Raw genomic sequence first — 25953 nt, forward strand, 5'->3', positions numbered from 1 at the left:
AGGGTAGAGGTTGGGTGATGGTTTCTTCAGAGCAGGGAAAAGGTATGGACTCCCTGGGGCAGGCTGGAGGTTGGGCGGTACAAGCTTGATATTGGGTGGTCTCCATGGGCAGACCATTACATTTGGCATGTCTAAGCCAAATTAAGGGTTTCAATGTCCCCACCGATATCATCATCATATGTCTCCTTCCCAATCCTCAGGGTTCTACTCCTTTCCAACCACTGCTCTCACTTTAATAGCACGCACCCTGCAAAGTTGAGATTTTAGTTTCCATTGTAACTCTGGTACTCATACAGTGAGTCTCTGGGTCTGGTTTTCAGAAATGTCAAGTTTGCAGCTGCACAAGACAAGATTTTACTTCATAGCACACATACAAATTTTCACATCATTCATGCAATGCTTAAGTTACAAATTTGAGGCCTTCAAGCTCATCCCTTTCTTTTTAACTGTATCCACCACATTTAGGAAGAGTCAGCCAACATTATTATATCTTTAAACTCCACAAAACTCTGTTAAGGTGTTAAAAACACTCTCGCCCAGATCCTTGTCTCTTGTAAGCATAGAAGTAGTCATATCCACTGGTGATATTTTGTATATCTCTTGCCAAATCACACCATAGACTCTCAGCAGACTCTTGATTATTGGAAACAAAGTCATTAGTGTCCTGGGATGTAATCAGAGTAGAGAACCAACTGCAAAAATCCCACAACCAATTCAGAAATCCCATTGTTAAGATTCTGATACTCAAGAACCACTCCTGTTACTGAGCTGTATTAGTCAGAGTTGTGTAGGGATCAAACCCAGCAGGAGATAATTGTAAATAGTATGGGATTTTATCAAACTCTTTCAAATGACCATAGGGATGCACAAGTCCAAATTCCACAGGACAGGCTGCAAACCACGGCTCTGATGAAGGTCTTGATGAGTCCCCAGGAGATATTGTCAGTCTGAAATAGAGATGGGGATTCTCTCCCTGATTGCAGAAATCACTTCTCCTTTTAAGGACTTCAACTGATTGGATGAGACATCACTTAGTCACTCATTGCTGACAGTGATATCCTCAGTTGATTGTAGATATGATCAGTCATTACGCAATCAACTCATTGATGATTAAAGTCCATGAAATGCCATTGTATTAGTGCTTGCTCAACAAATAACTGGGCGCCATTACCTGGCTAATTAACACATTAGTCTAACCATCACAGGGCAGAAGAGAAGAAAATAAGAGGGAAAGGGTCAAGAGTCAAGGTACAGGAAGTGAAATTCTCTCATGAGTGAAGAGGCACCCCACAGGTGCACTGATACCTTTCTCACTCTCTTCCAGGGATTTCCAGGAAACTCTAATGCAGACAGCGTCCTGCACTACCAGCTGCAGCCACCCTTGGAGACACGGCACCTGCGCTTCCTGCCCTTGTCCTGGAACCCTGATGGTCATATTGGGATGTGCATGGAGGTGTACGGATGTGGCTACAGTGAGTGCCCCAGGGGGTGCACTTGGATGCAGGTAAAGTGAGTGCCCTGGAGGCTCATGCTCAAAGGTAGAGTGAGTGCCCTGAGGTGAACCTGGATGCAGGTACAGTGAGTGCCCTGAGGTGAGGGAGATGCAGGCAGAGTGAGTGCCTTGAGGTGAGTGTAGATGCAGGTGAAGTGAGTGCCTTGATGTGATCATGGACACAGGTACAGTGAGTTTCCTGAGGTTAGTGTGGATACAGGTGGAGTGAGTGCCCTCAGGTGAGTGTAGAAGCTAGTGGAGTGAGTGCCCTGAAGTGAGCATAGATGCAGGTACAGTGAGTGTCCTGAGGGGAGTGTGGATACAGGTGGAGTGAGTGCCCTGAGGTGAGGGAGATGCAGGTGGAGTGCCCTCAGGTGAATGTAGATGCAGGTGGAGTGAGTGCCCTGAGGTGAGGGAGATGCAGGGGAGTGAGTGCCTTGAGGTGAGGGAGATGCAGGTGGAGTGCCCTCAGGTGAGTGCAGAAGCAGGTGGAGTGAGTGCCCTGAGGTGAGGGAGATGCAGGTGGAGAGCCCTCAGGTGAGTGCAGAAGCAGGTGGAGTGAGTGCCCTGAGGTGAGGGAGATGCAGGTGGAGAGCCCTCAGGTGAGTGCAGAAGCAGGTGGAGTGAGTGCCCAGGGGTGCACATGAATGTGAATGTGGGTGGAGTGCATGCCCTGGAACTGGACTGAGTTTTACTAACATGCAGATTCCAGGGGCATGTCCGGTGCTTGCATCCAGGCCTGTACTGAGTCTACTCAAGTGTAAATTCACACCGTGGAGGAGCTGAGGTCCCATCTTGCCTTCAGGAGGTGGATGAGCAGAGAGCAGGGAGCTCAGGGCACAGCAAGGCCCAGGGGCACAGGGGGCACATGTGCCCAGAGCTCAGGAGGTGCAGGGTCATAGGGTGCAGGCAGTAGAGGTCTAGGGATGCAGAGCACTTGGGTGTGCCCCAATGCTGCCCCCACGCCCCCAACCTTCTGCCATCACCAATCTTGCTCCTGGCACGTTGGAGACCCCAGGGGGCCTCTGCTCAGTGGCCAGGCATCCAGCATGTGCGCCTTCCTCCTCCATTCTCAAGACCATGGATGTGGCACAGCTCGGAGTCCCTCAACTCAAAGGCACGACCTCCCCAGGGTCAGCCGTACCTCAGGGTTCTGTTGACCAGGTGTCCGAGGATTCTTTATAAGAGCGTCAAAATGGAAAATAGACCTTTAAAGTCCCTGTTCAACAGACTATTTTATTATTCACCTGGGGGAAGCACGTGAATCTCCCCATTTCCTAAGGGGGAGTCTGGGCCTGGAAAGCTTGAGGCAGCTAAGAGCTCTCCCAGAGCACCAGCTGGAGGAGTCACCGCCAGGTGCCTGTTCTGAATTCAGCTCTGTGGCTCATGCTTTCATTTATTCATGCATCATGTAAACCTTCATGGGAAACTTGTTACCTAGAGGGAGTTGTATTAGGCGTTTGTGTGGGGCGAGTCCAAAGCATTGTGTGTGTTTTCTTCCTAGCGAACAACTCGGCACAAGAACTGTTTAGCCCAGGGTGAACCTGTAGACTTGAGGTTGGAGGGGCTCTCCCAGATGTGGGCAGGGCCCAGCTGGGTGGGGTATGCAGAGCAGAGGCCAGGCTGAGGGTAGTGGGCTGCACTGGTGCATGGAGCAGGCCCCATGGAGGCTCAGCTGCCCGGACTCCCCCACAAGGCCTTCCTGCCCTGCATGGCAGTCAGCACATTGCCCACTCAGAGTGTTCTCTTCCCCTTGCCTGTCTCCTGACACCCCTTCAGCCTGTCCAGGGGCTCGCTTTGGAGATGGCGGAGACTGGCACTGAGCTCTGGGATCCCCTGCAGCTCAACTGCTGCCTATCCTACTGCTCAGGAAGCACCTTCAAGTCCAGCATCCTTGGAGATGAACCTGCCCTTGATGAGGATGTGCCTTCAGGAACATGCTGCTTTTTAACCATGTTACTCTTGTGGCAGCACCCATGTCACCCTGTGTGCCCTTCAGGGGACCAGCTGGCACCCCGAGTTTAGCATAATCAGCATGTGAGGGAGAAATGGCACCTTGATAAGGAGAGCATTGAGGAGAGTTCTTCCAAGTCTGAAATGATGCTGATCTGTAGGAACTCCCGGGGGCTCCCTGGAGCTTGAAAACAAAGGAAGCAGCACATGACCTTCTGGAGCACCTAACGGTGTTCTACGACCAGCCTCACATGGAGGAGTGCTATTGCTAACAGCCCCCAGAAGTTGGGACAATACCAACTTTGCACCAACTGACCGGTGGTTAGCATGTCGAGGGCAGAGCAAGTGTGGACCTTGTCTGAAGGGCTTATTGATGTGCCTCTACTACCCTGATGCCCAGTGCAAATGGCTCAAGCAGAAGACTTCAGGCTAGTTCTCAAGCAGTTCACCCTGGAGGAAACCTTGAAATAATTGTCAGCTTTCAGGAAACCCTGCATGGAAATGATTATATCTATAACATGCATGAGCTTTCTCAATGAATGCAAATTTTTACAAGAGCTTTACATTATTGGTTTTGATAATCTAATAGCCACTTGAAGTAATCAGCACCTTTATCAACAGGAAGGATAATTTATAGTCATGGTTCTTTTCAATTCGCTGGTCTGTGACTGGTTTTTAAGTTTACCACAGACAGCCCATGATGCAATCGACCTTTCAATGCGGTGCAGGCAGAATCCACTCACACCTGGCTGCAAGGTCGGGGTCCAACCTCAGGTAAAGAATTCACCAAAGGACTCAGAGCTCAGCAGCGCCATCAGTTATTTAGGTTGAGGGCTAAAGCCAGCAACAGAGCAAGGCCCCGAGGGCAGGTGCAGGCAGGCCAGCGTGGGTTTGTGCTCTGCCCTCCTGAGGGTCCCTCGAAGGCGGGTGATAGTTCCTCCCTGGAGCCTATCTGACAACAGGCCTTCAAGCCCTGTCAGCAGGGCCCCCCCAAGCCTGGGGCTGAGTGCTCACTGGGGCCCATCATGGCTTATCTCGCTTTCCAGACCCTCCCGTGGCTGAGCAGATAGTGCGTGGCCAAGACCCCAAGAGTCACATGCTAGCACAGGCTCTCGAGTGTGCCACAGGCCCCCTCCCAGCCGTGTCCCTGCTGAGGGGCCACTGCCCCCCCAGCTCTCCCTCCCAGGTCCTGGCCCACCCCCTCCCACTTCCTCACCATCACCTGGGGTTCCCTATAAACAGCTCTGCACCTCCTGGGTCTCCTGCCCTGAGAACCCTGGAGGTTCCCTGTCACCCTGAGTGAGTGTACAGGTGAACTTTCCAAGAATAATTTCCTTTTTGCCCTCATTTAAATGTGCACAATGAAGACTGAGGGGCCTTCTGATAATAGGGCAGTTGTTCCTTTTATAAGGGGGATGGCCCTCAGATAGAAACAAATGCCAGAGACCTGGGCAGGGCCAGGGAAGTGCTGAAGCTGAGTGATGGGGCCTGGCACCTCAGGTGGTGCCTCAGGTGGCGCCTCAGGTCTGTGGTGCAGGTGACACCTGAGGTCTGGTTCCTCAGGCCTTGCCTCAGGTCTGGTTCCTCAGGTGGTGCCTCAGGTGCTGCCTCAGGTCTGGTGCCTCAGGTGACACCTCAGGTGACACCTCAGGTGATGCCTCATGTGGAGCAACAGGTCTGGCTCCTCAGGTGGTGCCTCAGGTCTGTGGTGCAGGTGGCACCTCAGTGCTAAGGCATCTCTCCAGGCCTTTGGCAGGGCAGCCCCGAGCTGCTGAGTAAACCCGGGCCACCTGCCCTCCCTGCTACTGCTCAGCCAGTGGAGAAAATGGAGCCATTCCCTGGAGGGCCTTGAGGTCCGCCTGGACTGCCCCTGAGGGCTGAGGGTGTCCCTGGATGATGACAGGCAGGCTAAACAGTTCTTCCAAGGGGGCGGACCTGTGGGCCTTGGGGGGGTCTGGTCCAGGAGCGACGGACCTGTTTCCACGAGAGAGTCTAGTCTTCAGCAGGGGATGCAAACCCCAGAAACGCCCAAGGATGCAGCTGAGAGCGAGTGGTGTGGCAGCGAGCTGCGCAGGTGACACGGACCACGACAGACAGAAACCACCTGCTCAGGAGACCCCAGCCTCCTAGTCTTTAGGAGACCCTAGAGACTCAAATGGAGTCTTTAGAGTATTTCTATACAGGAATTTTGCCCCCCAAAAATGAAGAGGAAAGGCTAATGAGGAACTGAGGAAAATTGACACCTCCTGAAAGAAACAATATCAGCAGATGACAGGGCCGGAATTGAGCATGTGGGCATGTGTGTTTGTGAGCTGGTGTGTGTTTATGAGCCTGGGTGTGTTTGAGACCCTCTGTGTGTTTTTATGAGCCTGTTATAAGCCTGTGCATGTGTTTATGAGCCTATGTGTGTTTATGAGCCTGTGTGTGCATTTGTGAGCCTCTGTATGTGTGTGTTTGTGTGTGTGTTTATAAGCCTGTGCATGTGTTTACGAGCCTGTGTGTGTCTATGAGCCTGTGTAAGTGTGCAGTATGCAAGACGCCACACATTTAAAAGCTTTCATGAGGCGCATGCTAATATTTAGAATAACTTCTGTTATATTTTTTGTAGGATCGGAGGTGGTTGATTTTGATGGAAAAAGCTCCCTGCTTTACAGATTTGTTCAAAATACTAGGACTCCAGTAAAAGACATCGTTTCTTTTAAATTTAAAACAATGCACAGTGATGGGATTCTATTCCACAGAGAAGAGAGAAATGGAGATTGTATCACCCTCGAGTTAGTAAAAGGACAGCTCTTTTTATTCGTCAATTCAGGTAAAATTATCAGGAAAGGAGCGCAGTACTCTGATTTCTTAGATGTAATTTACATAAAAGCACCTTTTACCTAGTCGTTTTAACAGTCTTTACAGGTGCACTTACACACCCCAACTGTTTTCATGTGAAAATCATTTGCAATGTAAGGATCGTACAGGAAGGCTCTCGGAGCTTCTTGCATCATCCAAATACGACTACTTAACTCTGCGCCAGGATCTCTCCACCTCGGTGCTTTTGGCACTTGGGGCCATTTAATTCCTTACTGTGGGGCATGCCTGGCCCCCACAGGGTACTGTGGTGCCCCCTGGACGATGTGGCACCTCCAATTATGACCACCCAGCACATCTCCAGATGCCCGCGCCCCCGGGGACAGAGCTGCCTTCGTGGACAGCCCCCGCTCACCAGGAACAAGGATGCAGGGGCACTAATTAGCATTCCCAGCAAAGACGACTCCACGGAAAATGGGTGCGCCACTGGTGGCCATAGTGCAAAAAGTGGTCGTGGGTGGAGTGGGGCAGGGCGGGTGGGATTGTGTTCCGGGGGCAGTGAAGCCATCAGCAGTGCGGAGAACGGCTCCGCGGCACCTGGAAGCGCTGGTTTTGAATGCACCTGACACTGCGCTCTCGCCTCTCTGCCCAGGTGATGCCGCGCCCACTCCAGCCCGCATCACACTGGGCAGCCTGCTGGATGACGAGCACTGGCACTCAGTGGTGTTTGAGCGCTCGCACCTGCATGTGAGACTCGTGGTGAACAGACACGCCCGACACTTCAGCCCCCGAGGAGACCTGGGCCAACTGGATCTCCACGCCGAGGTGGGACGCACCCCCTCCCATCACACAGATGAAAGTACAGTAACTAGAATACCAGCATAATATTTGCACGGATTCATTTTTGCACAGGTTGAAAAATGCACCACCAGCATAAAGATTAATAGTCTCTGTCAACAGATACTGGCCACTGTCACATCCGACAGGCCACCCTGGAAGAGCTGACTTAATCCAACAGTGGCTCTCCTGGGTCTGGTGCCCCAGATGTCAGCCTCTAACCTAGAGTTGTGCCCAGGGAGACCCACAAGGCAAAGGGGACTTGAAGCAGGGACAAGGAAGATGCTAATGAGACTCAGGGACTCCCTGCAAGGGCACCCCAGCCCAGTCCACCCCAGTCCAATCCACCTGGAGCACAAGCTGCATCCCGAGTTTCCCACCTGAGGGGCCCTGGGCTGGGTGCCCTGCATGTGTCCCTGACTGGAGAAGGGCCACCCCAGGGATGCAGATTCCCTGGCCCTAAAGGAAGGGCATTAAGGGGAGACAAAGAAAGAGGCCACACAAATGCAGTAGCACCAGCACCAAGGGAGAGTGGGCACAGCCCAGCATCTTCTGCTCTGGGTTCCTGCTCCCCAGTCTGTGAACCTGAGACTCACGCCTGCCATCAAATCGTCACTATCAGCAACCCCCTTTCCTCCCCAAAGTGTCCCAGTTTGAGGGTGAATGGCAGGCTTCCCTATTACAGATGGAGACGCTCTAGCCTGAACTGGAAGCAGGTGCATGCAAAAGTATTTAAACTATGTCTTGTATTTTCCTTTCTTTTTAAAAAAAATATATTTTAATTACCTTTTTTAAAAAAAGATACATTGATCACAAAAAAAATATAACATTAAAAAATATAGGAGGTTCCCATATACCCCACATCCCACCCCACTCCTCCCACATCAATCTCTTTCCTCATTGTGGCACATTCATTGCATTTGGTGAACACATTTTGGAGGACTGCTGCACTGTACGAATTATAGTTTTCATTGTAGTTTACACTCTCCACCAGTACATTTAGTGGGTTATGGGAAGATATATAATATCCAGCATTTGTCCCAGCAATATCATAATTTCCTTTTAAATGAACAGACAGAGCAGATATAAAATGATGCAAAATTGGTATACCCATAACTATTACTGCTATACCTATGAATCATGAATATTTTAAGCAAATCATCAGGAAATCACTAAAGAATGTTATTGATATTTTTTCTTTCTAAGATCAGCTTTGGAGGGATTTTACCACCTGGAAAATCAGAGACATATCAAAGAAAAAATTTTCATGGATGTTTAGAAAATATTAATTTTAATGGAGATGATATCATTGATTTGGCCAAGCAGCACAGACTGGAGATCCTTGTTATGGTAAGAGAATCCAGGGGACTGAGGGAAAGGAGGGGTGCTGGCTGCACAGGGCTGACATGCTCCTATCTGATGCTATGTCACCAACACTTCTTATTGGGTAACTCACGTTCTTATTTAACAGCCTCCTCCGAGGGTCCGTGAGCCATAGGAAGTAAGGATAGGTATTAGCAAATGTAATGCATGTTATTTGAATTTAACATGAAGTGAAGAAAGCTGTTTTAGGTTGAAGTCTTAGTTTCCTGTTTCTGGAGTGAAGACTTTACTCTCTGGACAAGTACCCCTGGTGTTACTGTAAGAACAGCTATTTCCAACAGAAGGCCCCACCCAACCCAGCACCACGAAGGAGAAACACGTCTCAATGGGAAGGTGATTTATTGCGAGTGCACAAGCAAGGAACTGGGGGAATCTTCCCAAAACCAGTTCAACCTGATAATGGCAGTTAGGGTTTATTAGGCAAAGTAGAGGAGTAAGGAGGAAGAAAAACAAGTAAAAAACCAGGGGTATTGTGAGAAGTGTATGGGCAACTTCTCAGTCCTGTGTTGTCTCGAGCACACTCAACTTTGTGTTAGTTTTCAGAGGCTAATTCACATTTAGATGTTGTGCAGGGGCAAGGTCTCCGTGACTCCTTTCACAGCTGACCACTCAAGGATATAAGATTTTTGTCTCTGAGAAAAGTTTCAGACTTACTGGGTCATAAGGAGCTCCTGATACCACTCTGTCTGGTTTTGCTTTGAGATGTTATCTTGTTCCTGTGAGCAAAACTGAGAAGGGTTGGTTAATATCCTTCAGAGAACTAAGTGCAAAGAGTAAACTTCTAAAATTAGATTAATAGAAAACCAGCTCAATTAGTTTTAGAATTTTCAGATCTTCTTAAGTGAAGAAACTTCAGTAAGCACATTTTCCAGCAATTGCTGGCTCCCTCATGTAACTATCAAGCTACTTCTTGAGACATTTGGGAAAAGGCATCTTGCTGAGGAAGTTCCTAACATGCACCTGTGACTGATGGGGCACTCTGCTGAGCAGGTGTGTTCAAGGTGTTCTGATGGCCAGTTTTTAACCTCTCTACCCTTGTGTCATTAATATACACCAATTAAGACAGGATTCTGGTAAAACCCCCAATCTCATGAGCTTTGGCAATGTGATCATCTCCTGAAAGATGAGGCTTTTGTAACCCATTTTAAGTCCCTGCAGCAGCAGGTGGCTGCTCAAGGCCAGTGCATCTGGTGGGTGCTCCTGGAGGGGGCTGCCTGCCTCCTCGTGACACCTGGGCCTTGGCCAGCTGCTCCATCCACACCTGCACAAAGCAAGGTCCCAGTGCTCTGGTTTTGAGCACACTTGTGTGCTCTAGGGCTTGGTGAGCCTGGGAACAGGCAGCAGTGGCTCACAGGGCTTGGTTATACCAATTCTGTGTTCTGGTTACGGGTGTCTTAGTTCCTGGGTTCCTTAACCAAGGACCACAACTAGAGCAGCAAGCTAAAAGCCTGAAGGCAAGATGCCTGCAGGGCCAAGCTGCTCTGAAGAGTCTAGGAGAGCCCCTTGCCTCTGCTGCATCAGGCTTTTGCTGGCAACCCTTGGAGTTCCTTAGCATATGCCTAAATCATCCCAACACCTGCCCCCACTTTACAAGGTGTCCTCCCCTGTCTGTCTGTCTGGGTCCAATTCTCCTCTTCTCTGAAGACACCAGTCAGATTTGATTAAGGCCCTCCCTAGCCCAGGTTGGCTTCGCCTTATCTAATTGCCTCTTCAAAGACCCTATTTCCAAATGAGTCCGCATTCTGGGCCTGGGAGCTAGGGTGTGACATGTCTCCTGGGAGGCACAATTCAGAGCTGAACAGTGGGGAAGGCTCTTCCAGCTGGCCTCCGAGTCTGGGTGGGTGGTCTTGAGGTAGGTGTCAAATGGGGTCTTACAGAGAACACTCTTTAACAGCTCGGTGAAAGCTCCAGCAGAAGTACCGCCACTGGGATGGACGTGTCCTCCACAGCCATCTCCCTCTCCTTTTCTCTGTTCTCAGGGAGACATGTCCTTCTCCTGCTCAGAACTGCGCACTGTGCCTGTGACATTTCTGAGTGCCACGAGCTTCCTAGAGCTGCCAGTCACTCCCGGAGGAGATGGGGTTTCCATCAATTTCCAGTTTCAAACGTAGGACAGGGTGGGGCTTCTGCTGTCCAGCCGACCTCGCCATGGTTTAGGGGGTCTCTTCCTCACTCTCAATGATGGAAACTCCAGCCTGGCTCTGCACAAATCCCAGGGACAAGCCCAGACATATGTCACAGCAGGTAAGATGCCAGAACCACAGGACCCCACACCCAAGTGTGGGGTAACCCAACTCCACAGGACCCCACACCCCAAGGTGGGGTTAACCCAACCCCGCAGAGCCTCAGGCCCAGGGAGTGGGTTTAACCTGACCCCACAGGATCCCATACCCAAATAGTGGGGTTAGCCTGACCCCACAGGACCCCACACCCCAGAGTGGGGTTAACCCAGCCCCACAGAGCCTCGGGCCCAGGGAGTAGGATGTTAAAACCGACCCCTTGAGTCATGATTCTCAGGGTCCCTGATTCCAGGTGCCTGAGTCCTGTTGTCCTGGACACAAGACCCCTCCTCTTTAGACTCATGGTTACACCAATGCTCTGTGTTCCAAAGCAGCTGTGATGCTACCCCATGGACCAGCATACCTGTGGGACAGGGATTGCTTGGCACGGTGTCCTGGAGGTACGGTCCTGGAGGAGAAAGCCATCTCCTTAACCTTAACCCACCCTTGTGTGTGGGACCTTTGTAAACAGAGCCTCTGATGTGGCTGCTGCAGTTTAGTCCCAGCTGCTCCCTGTGGGTCCTCTTCCTGGAGGCCAGATAGGGAAGGCCACAGACAGGGAGAGAACCAGAGGGATGGCCAGAAGCTGGAGTCAGGAACCAAGACAGGAGGGAAAGGTCAAGAGAGGCCGCCATGCTCATTGCCACGGGACAGAAAAGCCAAGGGCGAAGGATGGCTGGCAGCCCACCCAGAGTGCCACAGTCTTCTGAAGGAGCATTGCCTTGATGACGCCTTGATTTTGGACTTTTCCTGGCTTCAAAACTCTGAGTCAATAAATACCCATTGTTTAAGCCAACCCATTGCATGGCGTTTGTCTTGGTAGCCAGGAAACTAAAACAGTTTTTCATACTAGCAGTGAGGTGCTGCTATGGCAAATACCGAAAAAAAATGTGGAAACAACTGGAATTGGGTAGTGCATAGAGGCTGGATGAATTGTGATGTTCTTGATAGAAATAGCCTAGATTGCTTTAAAGAGACTGTTTGTAAAAATGTGGATACTAAAGGTACATCCAACAAGGCCTTAGAAGGAAATGATGAGTGTGTCACTGGAAACTGGAGGGAAGGCGATGCTTGTTTTAAAGTGGCAGCGAACTTGGTGAAATTGAGTTCTGAAGTCGGATGGGAGGCAGAACTTGAATGTGATGACCTTAGATATTTAGCTGAGGCAATTTCCAAGCTAAGTGTGGAAGGGGCAGCCTGGTTTCTTTGTGTAGCTTTTAGTAAAATGAGGAAAGAAAGGTTAAGAACTCTTCAGCACAAAGAAACCAGAAATTGATGATTTGGAAAATTCTGAGCCTATCTAGACTGTGCTTTGAGACTAGGGCAAGAGGAGGCTCTATCAGGGCCCCTGAGCTCCCAGGAAGCTAGCTCCTGGAGAGGTTTAGCCGAGCGTGGGTCCAGCCATTTGGGTGTAGGTCAGGATGGGAGATACAGCCACCCAGGAAGGACTGTGCAGTGTGACTTCTGTCCAACGGTTTGGACCTGTGCACTGTGCACAAAGCTGACAAGGCTTTTGTGAAATGTGCACGACTGGAACCATTGCCAGCCAGGACCGAAGGGACAGAAATGGGGCCAATTGAAGGAAGAATACAGCTAGGGTTAAATGAGGAAACCAAAAGCTGGACCAAAGAGATCTCCTGGGGTCAAGAGAGTGGGCCTGCCCACGTGTGTGGGAAGGGCAGGCTCCCCCCTGCACTTGGAGGGGCAGGCTCACCCCTGTGCTTGGAGGGGGCAGGTTCACCCCTGTACTTGGAGGGGCAGGTTCACCCCAGTCCCTGGAGGGGGCAGGCTCACCCCTGCACTTGGAGGGGCAGGTTCACCCCTGCACTTGGAGGGGCAGGTTCACCCCAGTGCTTGGAGGGGGCAGGCTCACCCCTGCACTTGGAGGGGCAGGTTCACCTCTGCACTTGGAGGGGCAGGTTCACCCCCGTGCTTGGAGGGGGCAGGCTCACCCCTTCACTTGGAGGGGCTGACTCACCTTTGTGCTTGGAGGAGCAGGCACTTGGTGGGGCAGGCTCACCCCTGTGCTTGGTGGGGCAGGCTCACCCCTGCTCTTGGGGGGGGAGGGGACAGGCCTGTGCCCTGCTGTTCAGGGAGCATGGTGCCATTTCCCGGCATTTTGGAGGGACCTGGAGGCCATGCCAATGTTGGGGCAGCGTGGGCCCTTCACCCCAGGGTTTGGGGGAGCGTGGCTGAAGCAAGCACTTGGAAGGGGAGGAGTTGCTCCATCAGGCCAAGAGAACAAGACACTAACCCCTAGATGACTCTTAGAACTTTAGGGTTATGGAATTTGCTCTGCTTGCTTTTGAAAATTTGGGGGGCCTGTGACCCCTCTTTTCCTTCCAATTTCTCCCAATTGGAATGGAAATGTTGACTCTCTGCCTGTCCTTCCATTGTAAATGAGAAGCAGACAACTTGTTCTCAAGGTGTCAGAAGTCCACAGACTGAGTGGAATGGAGCTCCAGGGCAGACCATGCCTGTAACTGATATTGATGAGGCTTTGTATGTAGCATTGTCACCAAAATGACTTAAGGCTCTTGGGATATTCTGATGCAATGAATGCATTTTTCATGTGGAAAGAACAGGTCTTTTTTGGGGTGCAGAGGGTGATTTTGGTGACATGGAGCTATGTACCCCACAAACCTGTGTTCTTAAACTTAATCCATCCCTGTGGGTGCAGCCCAATGTAACCAGGACCTTAGGATGAGGTCCTTCATGTATGGTGTGGCCCAGCTGAATCAGGATGGTCTCGATCCTACTATTGAACACCTTGTAGGGATGGTCACAGAGAGAGAAAAAGGCGGAGGGAGCAGCCAGAAGCCGAGTCAGTGGGGGAGCAGCCAGGGGAGCCCGCCCCGTGCACGGCCATGGGCAGTGCCCCGAGGTCTTCAGGGAGAAGCAGTCACCCGGGTGATGCCTTGGTTTTGGATTTCTGACCTCAAAACCTCGAGCCAGTACCTTCCCGTTGTGTAAGAAAGCCCATTGCCTGCTATCTGCTCTGGTTTCCAGGAAACCCAAGCACTCGTTAGCAGCCCCCCACACATGTGTGCACATGGGTACACACACACACCCATGTCCCAATACACATCTGCCTTTCCCCTTTCCCAGTGGACTCTTCACTTACTGAACATCTGTGAGTCTTGGAGATTCTGTGCACCCAGGAGGCACATCCTCCTTGCTGCTTGCCGTGTCTTCCTGTATGTTTGATTTCTAATGAATGGCAGTGGCAGTTCTCCATCTTCTGATGATGGCTGACATCAGTTTTGTGTGCCACAGTGGCATGACACCCTGCAAGGAGGACCGTGGATCTGTCAGCAGGGGAGCGGGGTTTGAATTGCAGCACCCACTCTGTGCTGACTCCAGAATGCCAATTGTCCACTTGCAAAATGGCCGTAGTGGTTGATCTCCAGTGTGGACATGACAATCTAGAAGGAATTCCCTCCCCTCCTATTATCCACTCTCACCCCAGGCACAGAATGACTTATGTTGGACAAAACCTTTGATGAGCCTTTAGAGGTGAGCGCTGACATTCCAAGTCTGCCTTCCTGATTAATAGTAAATAATAACTGATCCTTTTTGGATAGAAAAGAGGTGAGAGGAGAGAGAAGGACTGGCTTAGTGGCTAACTGTTGTGGTTTTTGTTTGCTCATTGGATTTGAAAGTTGGCATCAGAGCTGAGTGCCACAGGGCAAAAGGGGGCTTTGTATGCTGTGGGTGGAAGAGAGGAGGAGGGAAAGGTGCTGCCTGGACCGAGCTGTGGAATCACAGCTCCTTGGGCTTCTGTACATCCTCAGAAAGTGGCAAATTTGTCATGCAGAGCCCTGGCTGGCTGAGGAGGAGGCATGAAGCCTGACCGCGACCCATGAAGAGGTCACTGAGGGGGTCTTTGTGCCCAGCCAGCCCGGGTCTGCCCTCAGACCTGGGACCCAGCAGTCTCCAGGCCAGGTGCTCTGGGGATGGTGACAGTGCCCAGTAGCTCTCCTTCTCACCTGAATGCTGTTGTCATGCCAACGTGCTGCTCGGTGCTGGGTCTGACGTAAATGCCTTCCCTCAGGACGTAGCAGTGCTGACCGCTGGGTCGCCAGCTTCAAGTCACCCTGTCATGGGCATGATCAGCATCACGCCCTCATAGCTGGGCCAGAGTCCACCTGGGCACCGTGTGCGGGGACGTTCACATCTGCATGTGGAATCCAGAGTTCCCAACCAGAGAGCTGCTTCACCAGTTATTAGAGGAACCTCCAGGCGAAACTGGTGGAAGTGTACATTTAGCCTTCGAGCTTCAACATTTAACCAACATTGAATCTACTTTCTCTATGTAATAATCTGCACCAAAAATGATAAAATATGGCATAAGCAGAGAATCAGCAAAAACATATTTGAAAGCTAAAGATGAAGAAAAACAAGAATAGAAATTTCTACGCATGCCCCTATAGCTTATTTCTGTTCCTGCTTCATCCCTGAGAGGTGAAAGAGGGCACCCCAAGTTAGTGTTCCCTCTTGCGATGTAAGAGGGACTCCTTTGAACATTAGTGAGATGGACTTACAGGAATAGGTTTGTGAGAGAGAAAGAAATCACACTCAGTATCTCCACAACGAACAGGCTTCCAAGGTTAGCTTCAGAAAACGTTAATTTATAGTGAACACACCATCATCATGCAGTTTATTTTGATGAAGCTGATGCCCTCCAAAGAGGTTTCAATTGAGACCCTAATTTTATTTTATTTTATTTTATTATTTTTGTTTAATTGCCTTTTTTTTTTTTTGAAGATACATAGATCACAAAAAAAAATGTTGCATTAAAAAATATCAGACCAGGGAGCCAAGAACACCTACAACTGCAAGCAGGAGAATTGCATCCATCAAACAAGTGGAATCTAAGCACCCTCTCAATACAGAGGTGAAGAGGACATCACCATGCCAAGGTCCACAGGATCGAGGAATAGAGTATGGATTAGAGTGGACTTACTGATATTCTCTTCTGGAACTTTTGGGATTAGTAATGGAAGTAAATGTAGCATTGATGTGGAGAAAGTAGCCATGGTAGCTGCTAAGGGTAGGGAGTGGGAAGAAGAGCTGTGATGTGGGGGCATTTTCAGGAATTAGAGTTGTCCTGGGTGGCACTACAGGGACAGTTACTGGACATTGTATGTCCTCCCATGGCCCACTGGGTGGACTGGGGGAGAATGTAAACTATAATGTGGACCACTGAACATGAGGTGCAGCAGTGCTCAGACATGTATACACCAAATGCAATGAATGTGCCACGATGATGAAAGAGGTTGTTGATGTGGGAGGAGCAGGGGGTATGGGGAGTGGGGTATATTGGGACCTCATATTTTTTTAATGTAACATTAAAAAATAAATAAAGACAAAGAAATTTAAAAAAATATATATATATAAGAGGTTCCAATATACCCCACTCCCCATACCCCCTGCTCCTCCCACATCAACAACCTCTTTCATCATCGTGGCACATTCATTGCATTTGGTGAATACATTTTGGAGCACTGCTGCACCACATGGATTACAGTTTACATTGTAGTTTACACTCTCCCCCAGTCCATTCAGTGGAGAATCGCATCCATCTACCCTGTTGATGGGTATCTAGGCCCCCTCTTGATTTAGAGGTGGAGTCCCAGGATCCACAAGCCCTAATTTTAAGCATCTTGAGGAAATTGCTTCAGTAGAATGTTACTTTCACACACACCATAAAGCCGGTGTGCCAGCATGGACATTTGACAAAGTTCTTGGAATGAGATTATACGTACTGACAGGTGTTTTAATCTTTATGGTGCATTTATGTCCGGCCAAAGGAGCTTTTGGGGACATCTGTGATCAGCAGCCACAATACTTGAGTGCCCCTCCTGCCATGCAGGCTTCCGGAACCCTGTGCCCTGGGTGTGGGCTGGACTTGGTGGCTCGCTGCCGGCGAAAAGAACTTGGCAGCAGCAACAGGACGTCCCTGCTGAGCTTTGACTGCAAGGGCGGGAAGCCCCTCCTTGGGCACCTCATCTTCTCTCACTCTGTCGACTCCCGGCCGCCACGTCCCGAGCCAGGGTTGAAGGCGGCCTCCAGCCCACTTCCAACAAGCCCACGAAGAGCGGAGGCTGCCAGCAGCTGCGGGTGAGGTGGGCCCTGCCCCTCCAGTCTCCAGACGGGGCTGCAGCCCCCGATTACTTGAGGGGCCTTGGGCCAGAGCCTCCCGGATGAACTGCCCAGATTCCAGCCCCAAGAAAACAGGGGACATGTCATTTAAAGCCACTAAACTCAGGAGGAGTTTGCTATGCAGCAATAACACCTACTTATTTAATATGATTATCTTATATTTTATATTACTATATTAATATTAATTAAGCTATAAATATAAATATAGAGCAAAAGTGTTTACATAAAATACTCCTGATTCTTTTCTTAAGCAGACATTTTCCAACCAGTTCTTGTATTTTCTTTTGAAAATATTTTTATTTCTAGATTTAGTGAGGCAAGTAAATTTAACATTTGAAGATTAATTGATTAAACTACAGAAGAAATTTTGACATATGGTTCACATAATCAGCATATGCTAATTAAGGTATTACTTTACACATGGTTATGAGAATTCAATATAGTGGCTCTATTGAGAATAACTCATTTATTTATGAATTATTACATGATGAATTATATTCTTCCACTAGAGAAGGGTGTTTTATGTTAGTTACTATAGATTTAAATTACATATTATACATTGATATTCTTACATGGAATCAAACTCAAATTACATTGAACATGTGGGTAAATTGAGTTATAATTTTTAAATGTTTAAATTATAAGCCAAAATTTTCATCATAATGTCTAACTTGACAAACTGTAATTTTATATGATTAGCAAGTATTTTGTTGAGGATTTTAGTGTCTAGGCTGATTAGAAAGATTGTTCTATAGTTTTCCTTTCTTGTGGCATCTTTGTTTGGCTTTGATATCAGGTTATTAGGGTGATTGGCATCATAGAACGAATTAGGCAATGTTCCCTCCACTTCTCTTTTTTGGAAGAGTTTAAGCAGGATTGGTTTATTTCTTTCCAGAATGTTTGGTGAAATTCACCTGTGAAGCTGTCTGGTCCTAGGCTCTTCTTTGCTGGGAGGTGTTTGATGACTAATTCTATCCTGTTACTTGTGATTCTTCTGTTGAGTTATCATTTTCTTCTTCCACCTATGTAGCTGCTTGTGTGGTTCTAGGAATTTGCCCATTTCTTCTAAATTATCCTTCTTGTTGGCATATAATTTTTCAAAGTATCCTCTTATGATACTCTTTATTTCTGTGGGGTCAGTGGTGATATCCCCTTCCTCTTTCTTATTTTATATACTTACATCTTCATTCTTTTTTTCTTTATTAGTTTAGCTAAGAATTTGTCAATTTTATTAATCATCTCGAAGAACCAGCTTTTGATTTTATTTTTTCTAGTGCTTTCTTATTTCCAATTTCATTTAGCTCTGTTCTAATCTTTGTTACTTCCTTCTTTCTACTCATTTTGGGGCTAGTTTGTTGTTCTTTTTCTAATTTCTCCAGGTGTGCAATTAGGCCTTTGATTTTAGCTCTTTCTTCTTTTTTAATATAGGCAGTTAAGGGATATGAATTTCCCTCTCATGGCTTTTGCTGCATCCCATAGGTTTTCATACGTTGTGTTGTCCTTTCTGTTTGTTTCAAGGTACTCACTGGTTTCTTTTGCGATTTCCTCCTTGACCCACTGTTTGTCTAAGAGTGTGTTTAACTTCCAAATATTTTTGCCTAATCTGGTTCTCTGCCCTTAATGATTCCAGCTTCATTCCACTCTACTCAGAGAAATTACTTTGTATAATTTCAATCTTTCTGAATTCGTTAGAGTTGCTCTGTGGCCTAGCATGTGGTCTATCTTGGAGAATGACCCATGTGCACTCAAGAAGAAAGTATATCTCACAGTATTTTGGTATATAGTATTCTGTATGTGACTAATAGGTCTAGATCCTTTAATGTATTATTAAAAGTCTTTGTTTCTTTATTGATTCTCCATTGAGATGTTCTGTCTAATGGTGATAATGGTATATTAAAGTCCCCACAATAATTGTAGAGGCATCTATGTCTCCACTTAGTTTTTCCAGTGTTTGCCTCATGTATTTTGAGGTGCCCTGGTTAGGGGCATAAATGTTTATTGATTGTTCTTTCTAATTGATAGAATATCCCTTTTATTATATATAGTGGTCTTTTTTGTCTCTTACAATGGTTTTGCATTTAAATTCTATTTTGTCCATTATTAGTATAGCTACTCCTGCCCTGTTTTGGTCATTGTTTGCAAGTATAATTGTTTTACAACCATTCACTTGCAACCTCTTTGCATCCCTGAGTCTAAGGTGAGTTTCTTGTAGACAGCATAGGGATGACCTTATTTCCTTATCCATTCTGCCAATCCATGTCTCTTGACTGGAGAGTTTAATCCATTAGCATTTAATGTTATTATTGTAAAGGTATTAATTACATGAATACCTGAAGATATAACCTGGAGGTGTAAGTGCCTTTAAGTCCAGACATGGAATCTGTCACCATTATCAGAAGATACATAGGACAGATGGGTTCGTTGGCCCTTTGCCAACCATATGCGTTTGCTAAAACACATTGTAACAGGCATTTTCCCCTCAGAGAGGTCAGCTACATGGTGGGTTAGCTGCCACAATACTCTACTATAGAAATTTTTGGGGTCTTAATCTGAACTAGATTGTGAACTAGAAGACAGATGATAGATAAGAGAGATATAGATTGATAACACATAGATGATAGATGATAGCAATAGATAGATGATAGACATGTGTGTGATAAACTAGAGATGGATGGTAGATAGGTAGATATAGATATATTGATGGAGTGATTAGATGATAGATGAGATAGATTGAAAGATAGGTAAATGAGACATGAATGATAAATGATATGTAGATAGATCGATAGATGATAGAAAGATGGATGGATGGATGAATGGATGGATAGAACAGGTGATGCATCCCTGAGCCCAGGGTTGATGTGAGGTGAACTTGTCCACACACACTGTCTCCTCCTTCACCACAGGAAGTGGAGGGGAGGGAGGCTGCAGTGTCACAAAGGAGGGGAGGAGCCCCCAAACCATGCTCCATCTCCTCCCCCTTGTGCTTCCTGCAACACAACAGCCAAAGAGACCTAGAAGAAAAGGAGCTGGCTGACAGCTGTCTCCTGTATTATGAAGAGCTAACCTCGATGTAAACTATAATCCATGCTGTGCAGCAGTGCTCCAAAGTGTATTCATCAAATGCAGTGAATGTGCCACATAGATGAAAGAGGTTGTTGATGTGAAAGGAGTGGGGGGTGGAGTTGGGGAGTGGGGTATATGGGAGCCTCTTATTTTTTTAATGTAATATTTTGTGTAATCTATGTATCTTAAAAAAATAATAAAAAAAGGAAAAAAAAACTTTAAAAATCAAGGCAACAGAAAATAAGGCATTTTGCCATTGGTCTAATTATAAATTCCACATTTGTTTTGAAGACAAATGGCAGCTATTAAAAATAAGCCTTGGGAAGGCAATTCCAGTTTCTGCATTTCTGACTATATCATGGAATAGAAGAGATGAGTGATTTAACCATGTCCAATTAAACAGGCACCTTCACCTCCACCTTGGAATTGTCTTTAAAAGCGCTGCCCCCTGCAGGGACTTAACTGGACTCAGGTCTGACCAGACAGGGGCCTCACAGGGGCTTGTGGGAAAGCCAGGATTTGGGGGGCTGCAGCCCTGCGGAGGCAGGAAGTGCATTTTAGCCAGCGGGGAGGGGGGTCTGGGGAGTGCGGGCTGGGGCCAGAAGGAAGCCCGGGAAGGACCAGGGGCTGCGAAGCCTCCAGAGAGGCGCCCGGGATGGAGGAGCCCAGGGGCTGCTCCCTGGGGACAGGAGCGAGGGCTCCCGCAACGCCCCCAGCTGGGAGGGGAGTCTGGAGAAGCTTCAGTTCCCGGTACCACCAGGGGCCCCAGCTCCTTCCACAGCAGATGGGACCTGAGCGTCGGGGGACACCAGGACGTCTGCTCCCGCCTCTCTCCCTTCTCCCAGGAAGCAGACAGGGAGGCGGGCGCCTTCCTCCTCGTGTTGCCTGTAGTGGCCCGTTAGGAGAGAGCTGCAGCCATCCAAGGCGGCGCCCCTTGCGCTGCACACGAGCACGTGGCGACAAGGGAGCCCCAGGCGCCCCCCGCACCCGGGGTACCCGGGACGTTGTGGCTTCCGGCTCAGCGCAGACCCCGGCGTGTGCGCAGGCATGGGTCCCTGCCTTGGTGACTCCACCCCACCCCTGCTAGCCGCGGACACGCGCGCTCATGGGGTGGCGGCTGCTTCGCGAGGGAGCGTCACCACATTCCAAAATCATAACAGGGTTTGTGCTCTGCATACTGCGACAGCCCGTGGCCTTTGTAGCAAATTTGGAAAATACAGCAAAATGCAAATGTAAAATGAAATGAAAATGACCGCGCTCCCCTCGTCAGAAAATTACCCTTTGTATTAGGGCTCGTTTCCTGACAGGTACATTTTGTATATAGGCTTTGTGTTTTATTAACATTGTTTTTATATTTTATATTTTATTAAGTTTCTTTTTTATTGTAAGAAGTTTATACTTAATATTCGTCTAAGTAATATTTTATTAATATTGTTCTAAATATCAGGGAAGCTGTCTAGATAAAGAGCATATATTATTAATACCGGTTCATGAAAGAGCAAGACAACCACATAAAGCATTCTTCATTAAATCCCAGAATGTTGGAGAACAACTGCATCCCGTGTCTTCCCTCAAAAGTGAGGTCACGTGGGCGGACGCCGGCGGCGTCCTGGGCCCTGGGACCTCCGGACGGCCCAGGCTGGCCCTGCGGGGAAGGGTCCCGCGCTCCCAGGGCAGGGGGGCTGCGGCCCGCCGGGACTCGCCGAGCATTCGCGTCGCTGTCTACACCGCTGACCGGGCTTGTGGTTCGACCTCCAGGCGCTGCGGTCAATGACGGATGGCACTGTGTGTCCCTCGCGGCCACGGGCGGCCACCTGCGCGTGGTGGTGGACAGCGACGCGGCCGCTCCCACAGCGCTCCAGGGGGCCGCCTTCTGGGGCGATTCCTGTTATTTCGAAGGTGAGTGAGGGGCTTGGAGTAAGCCGGCCCCCGGGGGCTCAACTTCACTGCGCCTCTCCCGGAGGTGGTGAAGGTCTTTTAAAATGTCACTCGTAGCTGCTGCCCAAGAGGCCTGCAAATGTGGAGAGGTTTACTTCTTAACTGCAGCTTTATTGATGCATAACCTACACAAAATTTGCCCATTTTAAGTGCATGATTCAATTTTTTTTTAGTTTTTTAAAAAAATATTTTTAGCTCCAATCGCAACAATGCAAGTTTAAAACATTCCATCAACCACCAAAAGACTATCATACCCATTTTCAGTCAAGCCTTATACCATTCCCAGCTCAGGCAACCACTACCTGCTTTCTAACTCTATAAATAGGCCTTTTTAAGGTTTCATGTACATGAGCTAATTCCATAGGGCTTCTTTTGTGCCTGGCTTTTTCCACTTAGCATAATGGTTTTACATCCCCACGGTAACATGCACCTGCCATTTTTAAAATCTGCTTTTCTGTATTCTAAGCCCTTCTTTATTCTTCTCTTCTTTTGTTCCGTTGAATTCCCTTGCTGCTTTTATAAAATTATTTTCTTGGTGGTTGCTCTAAATATTGTAATATCAATCTACATTTATCACACTCTACTTTCTATTAATAACTCCAGTAAAGTACAGACATTTTTTTCACCATTAGAGCTCCATGTTCTCTCTTCTCTGGCTATTCTTGCTATATATATTGCATGTTTATATGTGATAAACCCAACAATACCATTTAAGAAATACATGTTATGCAATCTTATGCCATCTAAACCAGTGAAGAGAAGGGTAAAAAAAAGCTATTGGCACAGTCTTGAATATTTACCAATAAATTTGTATTTTCCAGTTCTCTTTATTTTATCCTGGGATTACATTTACCATTTGGCATCATTTCTTTCAGCCTGAAGGATTTCCTTTATTATTTCTTCTAAGAAAAACTAGCTAGCAATACTTTATTGCTATTTTCACTTTTCTGGGGAAGTCTTACTTATCATTCACTTTTTTGTACTTAATATGTTTAATTATGGTAGAATACACACAACATAAAATCATTTTAACCATTTTATGTGGACAGTTCTCTGGCATTAAATACATTGACAATGCTGTGTAGCTGTCACCACTAGTTCCAGACTTTTTCCATCACGCTTAGGTTGTAACTCCCCATTCCTCCCTCCCTTCACCCCTGGAACCACTATTCTGCTTCATGTCTCTATGAATTTCTTTATTCTAAATATTTTACGTGGAATATTTGTCCTTTTATATCTGGCTTATTCCACTCACCAGGATGACTTACACTTTCATCCATGATGTAGCATGTACCAGCACTTCACATCTTTTAACAACTGAAAAATATTCCAATCATATGCCACATTTGTTTATCCATTCACCTGCTGATAGATGCTTGGGTTGCTTCCACCTTTTGGCTGTTGTGAACAATTCTGCACAAACATTGATGTACTAATATAAGTTGAGTCCCTGCCTCAATCCTTTGATTTATATGTCTAGGAATGCAATTTCCGGTTCATATGATAATTCTGTTTTTAATTTTCTAAGGAACCGCTAAACTGTTTTCCACACTGGTTCTATTTTACATTGCCATCAACAATATATGAGGCTCCCTATTTCTCCACAATACCAACAACACCTATTATTTTCATATTTTTAAGATAATAGCCGTCTTAGGGGTTGGGAAGTAGAATCTCATTGTACCTTTAATATGAATTTCTTTAATGTCCAACAATGTTGAGCATCTTTTCATATACTTTTTGGACATTTGGACATCTTTAGAGATATTCAGATCCTTTCCCATTTTTAAATTGGGTTAGTGTCTGTTCACTGTTGAATTGTAGGAGTTATTTATATGTTCTACATACCAAAAACTTAACAGATAAATGGTTTCTAAACATTTTCTCTCATTCTATAAGTTGTCTTTTCACTTTGTTGATAATACACTTTAATGCACAGAAGTATTTAATTTTGGCGAAGTCCATTTTGTCTATGTTTGTCTTTTGCTACTTGTGCTTTTTGTGTAGAGTCTAAAATTCCATTTCCTACTATAAGGCCCTGAGTATATTTCCTTATGTTTTCTTATAAGAGTTTTATATAATATCTTTTATATTTAGGTCATTTGTCAATTTTGAATCAATTTTTTTGGGATATGGTGAGAAGAAGGGGACCAAGATTATTCTTTGAAGGGGATTTGTGGGTGTCCAGCATCAGTCATTGAAGAAACTGTTATTTCCCCCATTGAATAGACTTGGCAACCTTATTGAAAACCAGTTGGCCATAGATATGTGGATTTACCCCTGGATTCTTCATTCTATTCCATTGGTCCCTATGTCCATCCTTAAGTAACGCACTATTTCAATTACTATACTTTTGTAGTAAGTTTTGAGTCAGGATATATGCGTCTTCCAATTTTGTTCTTCAGGTTTGCCTGGTAATCCCTTATGCATTTGAGGATTAGCTTTTCCATTTTCTACAAAAAAAGACTACTGGAATTTTTATAGGAATTGCATTGAATTTACATATTGCTTTACACAGTATTGACATCTTAATAATATTGTCTTCCAATTCATGAACATGGGATGTCTTTCCATTGATTTAGGTCTTCGTTTTTATGACAAGATTACTTCTTCAATAACTGCATTAATTTGAGTGCATAACCACAGACTTACTGGTTAAAGTCTTATAATACACACATTCAATATTTTAACAGTTTGATCCATTTATGAATTATCATGGATGTGGCTAATGTTTAATTAATGACTTATAATGCCTCTGACAGCATAAGATAATGATGAATGAGACATAAAAGGAGTTGTCAAAGGTTGACTTACTCAACAGTCACCCCTGGTATCTTACAGATGTCACTTTCAAACTTCAGCCTTTAAATATTGACACTTACTTTTCCCTGGTAACTTATAACTAGCATATTAAAATGAAACTTTAAATGGGTTTACATAAATCCAGTTAGTCTGTGGGACTGTCAATAATAGAGTTCAGTATTCTTTGGCTAGTAATTACTTTTTTGTTGTTGTTATTGTTTAACTTTTTAATTGAAGTTTATCATTCATACATGACCATCCATAAACATTAAGTGTATATTAAAAGTTGTGAACTTCCAAAACAAACATGCATACTATCATACAAAGTTCCCATACATTACGCCACCACCAATACCTTGCATTGTTGTGAAACACTTGTTACAAACTATGAAACAAGTCAAAACCTTACTAACTATAGCCAATATCTTATATTTGGTGTATTTTCCCCAAAACCATGTGATTAGTGACATCCTGTACTAGTATTATATATTTATTACAGTTCATGAAAGAATATTCTCTCTCTTTTTTTTTTTGGCTAACTAGAGTCCATTTTCTTTAAGTTCTTTCAGCACTGCTTTGTAGTTTTCAGGGTACAAGTTCTTTACCTCTTGATTAAATTTATTCTAGGGTGTTTTATTCTTTTAGAAGCTATTATAATGGAATTGTTTTCTTGATTTCCTTTTCAGATTGTTCATAACTGGTGTATAGAAATCCAACTGACTTTTGTGTGTTTACCCTGTATCCTGCCAATTTGCTGAATTTGTTTAGTAAAACTTAGTAGTAGCTTTCTTGTGGATTCTTTGGAGTTTTCTAAATAGAGGATCATATCATCTGAGAATAGGGATAATTTCACTTATTTCTTTCCAATCTGAATGCCTTTTATTATTATTTTTTTACCTGGTTGCTCTGGCTAGAATTTATAGTACAATATTGAATAATAGTGGTAACAGAAGGCACCTTGTGTTGGTTCTGATTTGGGGGCAAAAACTTTCAGTCTTCATCATTGGGTATAATACTTGATGTAGGTTTTTCATGCTGAGAAAGTTTCCTTTTATTCCTAGTTTTCTGTGTGCTTTTATCCTGAAAGGATGCTGAATTTTGTCAAATGCTTTTTCTGTGTCAATTGACATAATCATGTGATTTTTGTTCCTTCATTCTATTAATGTGGTATAGTACATTGATTGTCTTATGTTGAACCACCCTTGCATTCTGGGATAAATCTCACTTGGTCATAGTATATAA

At 46.2% G+C, this 25953-nt stretch overlaps 1 protein-coding gene across 1 annotated transcript in view; it reads left to right on the forward strand.

The window, feature by feature from the left end:
• The window catches only part of LOC131278939 (contactin-associated protein-like 3), a 177393-nt gene that overhangs the window by 114525 nt on the left and 36915 nt on the right, over positions 1-25953 (forward strand). Inside the window, 6 exon segments of the mRNA XM_071215575.1 lie at positions 1325-1472; positions 6054-6257; positions 6897-7069; positions 8288-8431; positions 10444-10708; positions 21730-21870. Coding sequence (XP_071071676.1) covers positions 1325-1472; positions 6054-6257; positions 6897-7069; positions 8288-8431; positions 10444-10708; positions 21730-21870 — 1075 coding nt within the window.

Source organism: Dasypus novemcinctus, chromosome 6, assembly GCF_030445035.2.
Source record: "Dasypus novemcinctus isolate mDasNov1 chromosome 6, mDasNov1.1.hap2, whole genome shotgun sequence".
Taxonomy (NCBI): domain Eukaryota; kingdom Metazoa; phylum Chordata; class Mammalia; order Cingulata; family Dasypodidae; genus Dasypus; species Dasypus novemcinctus.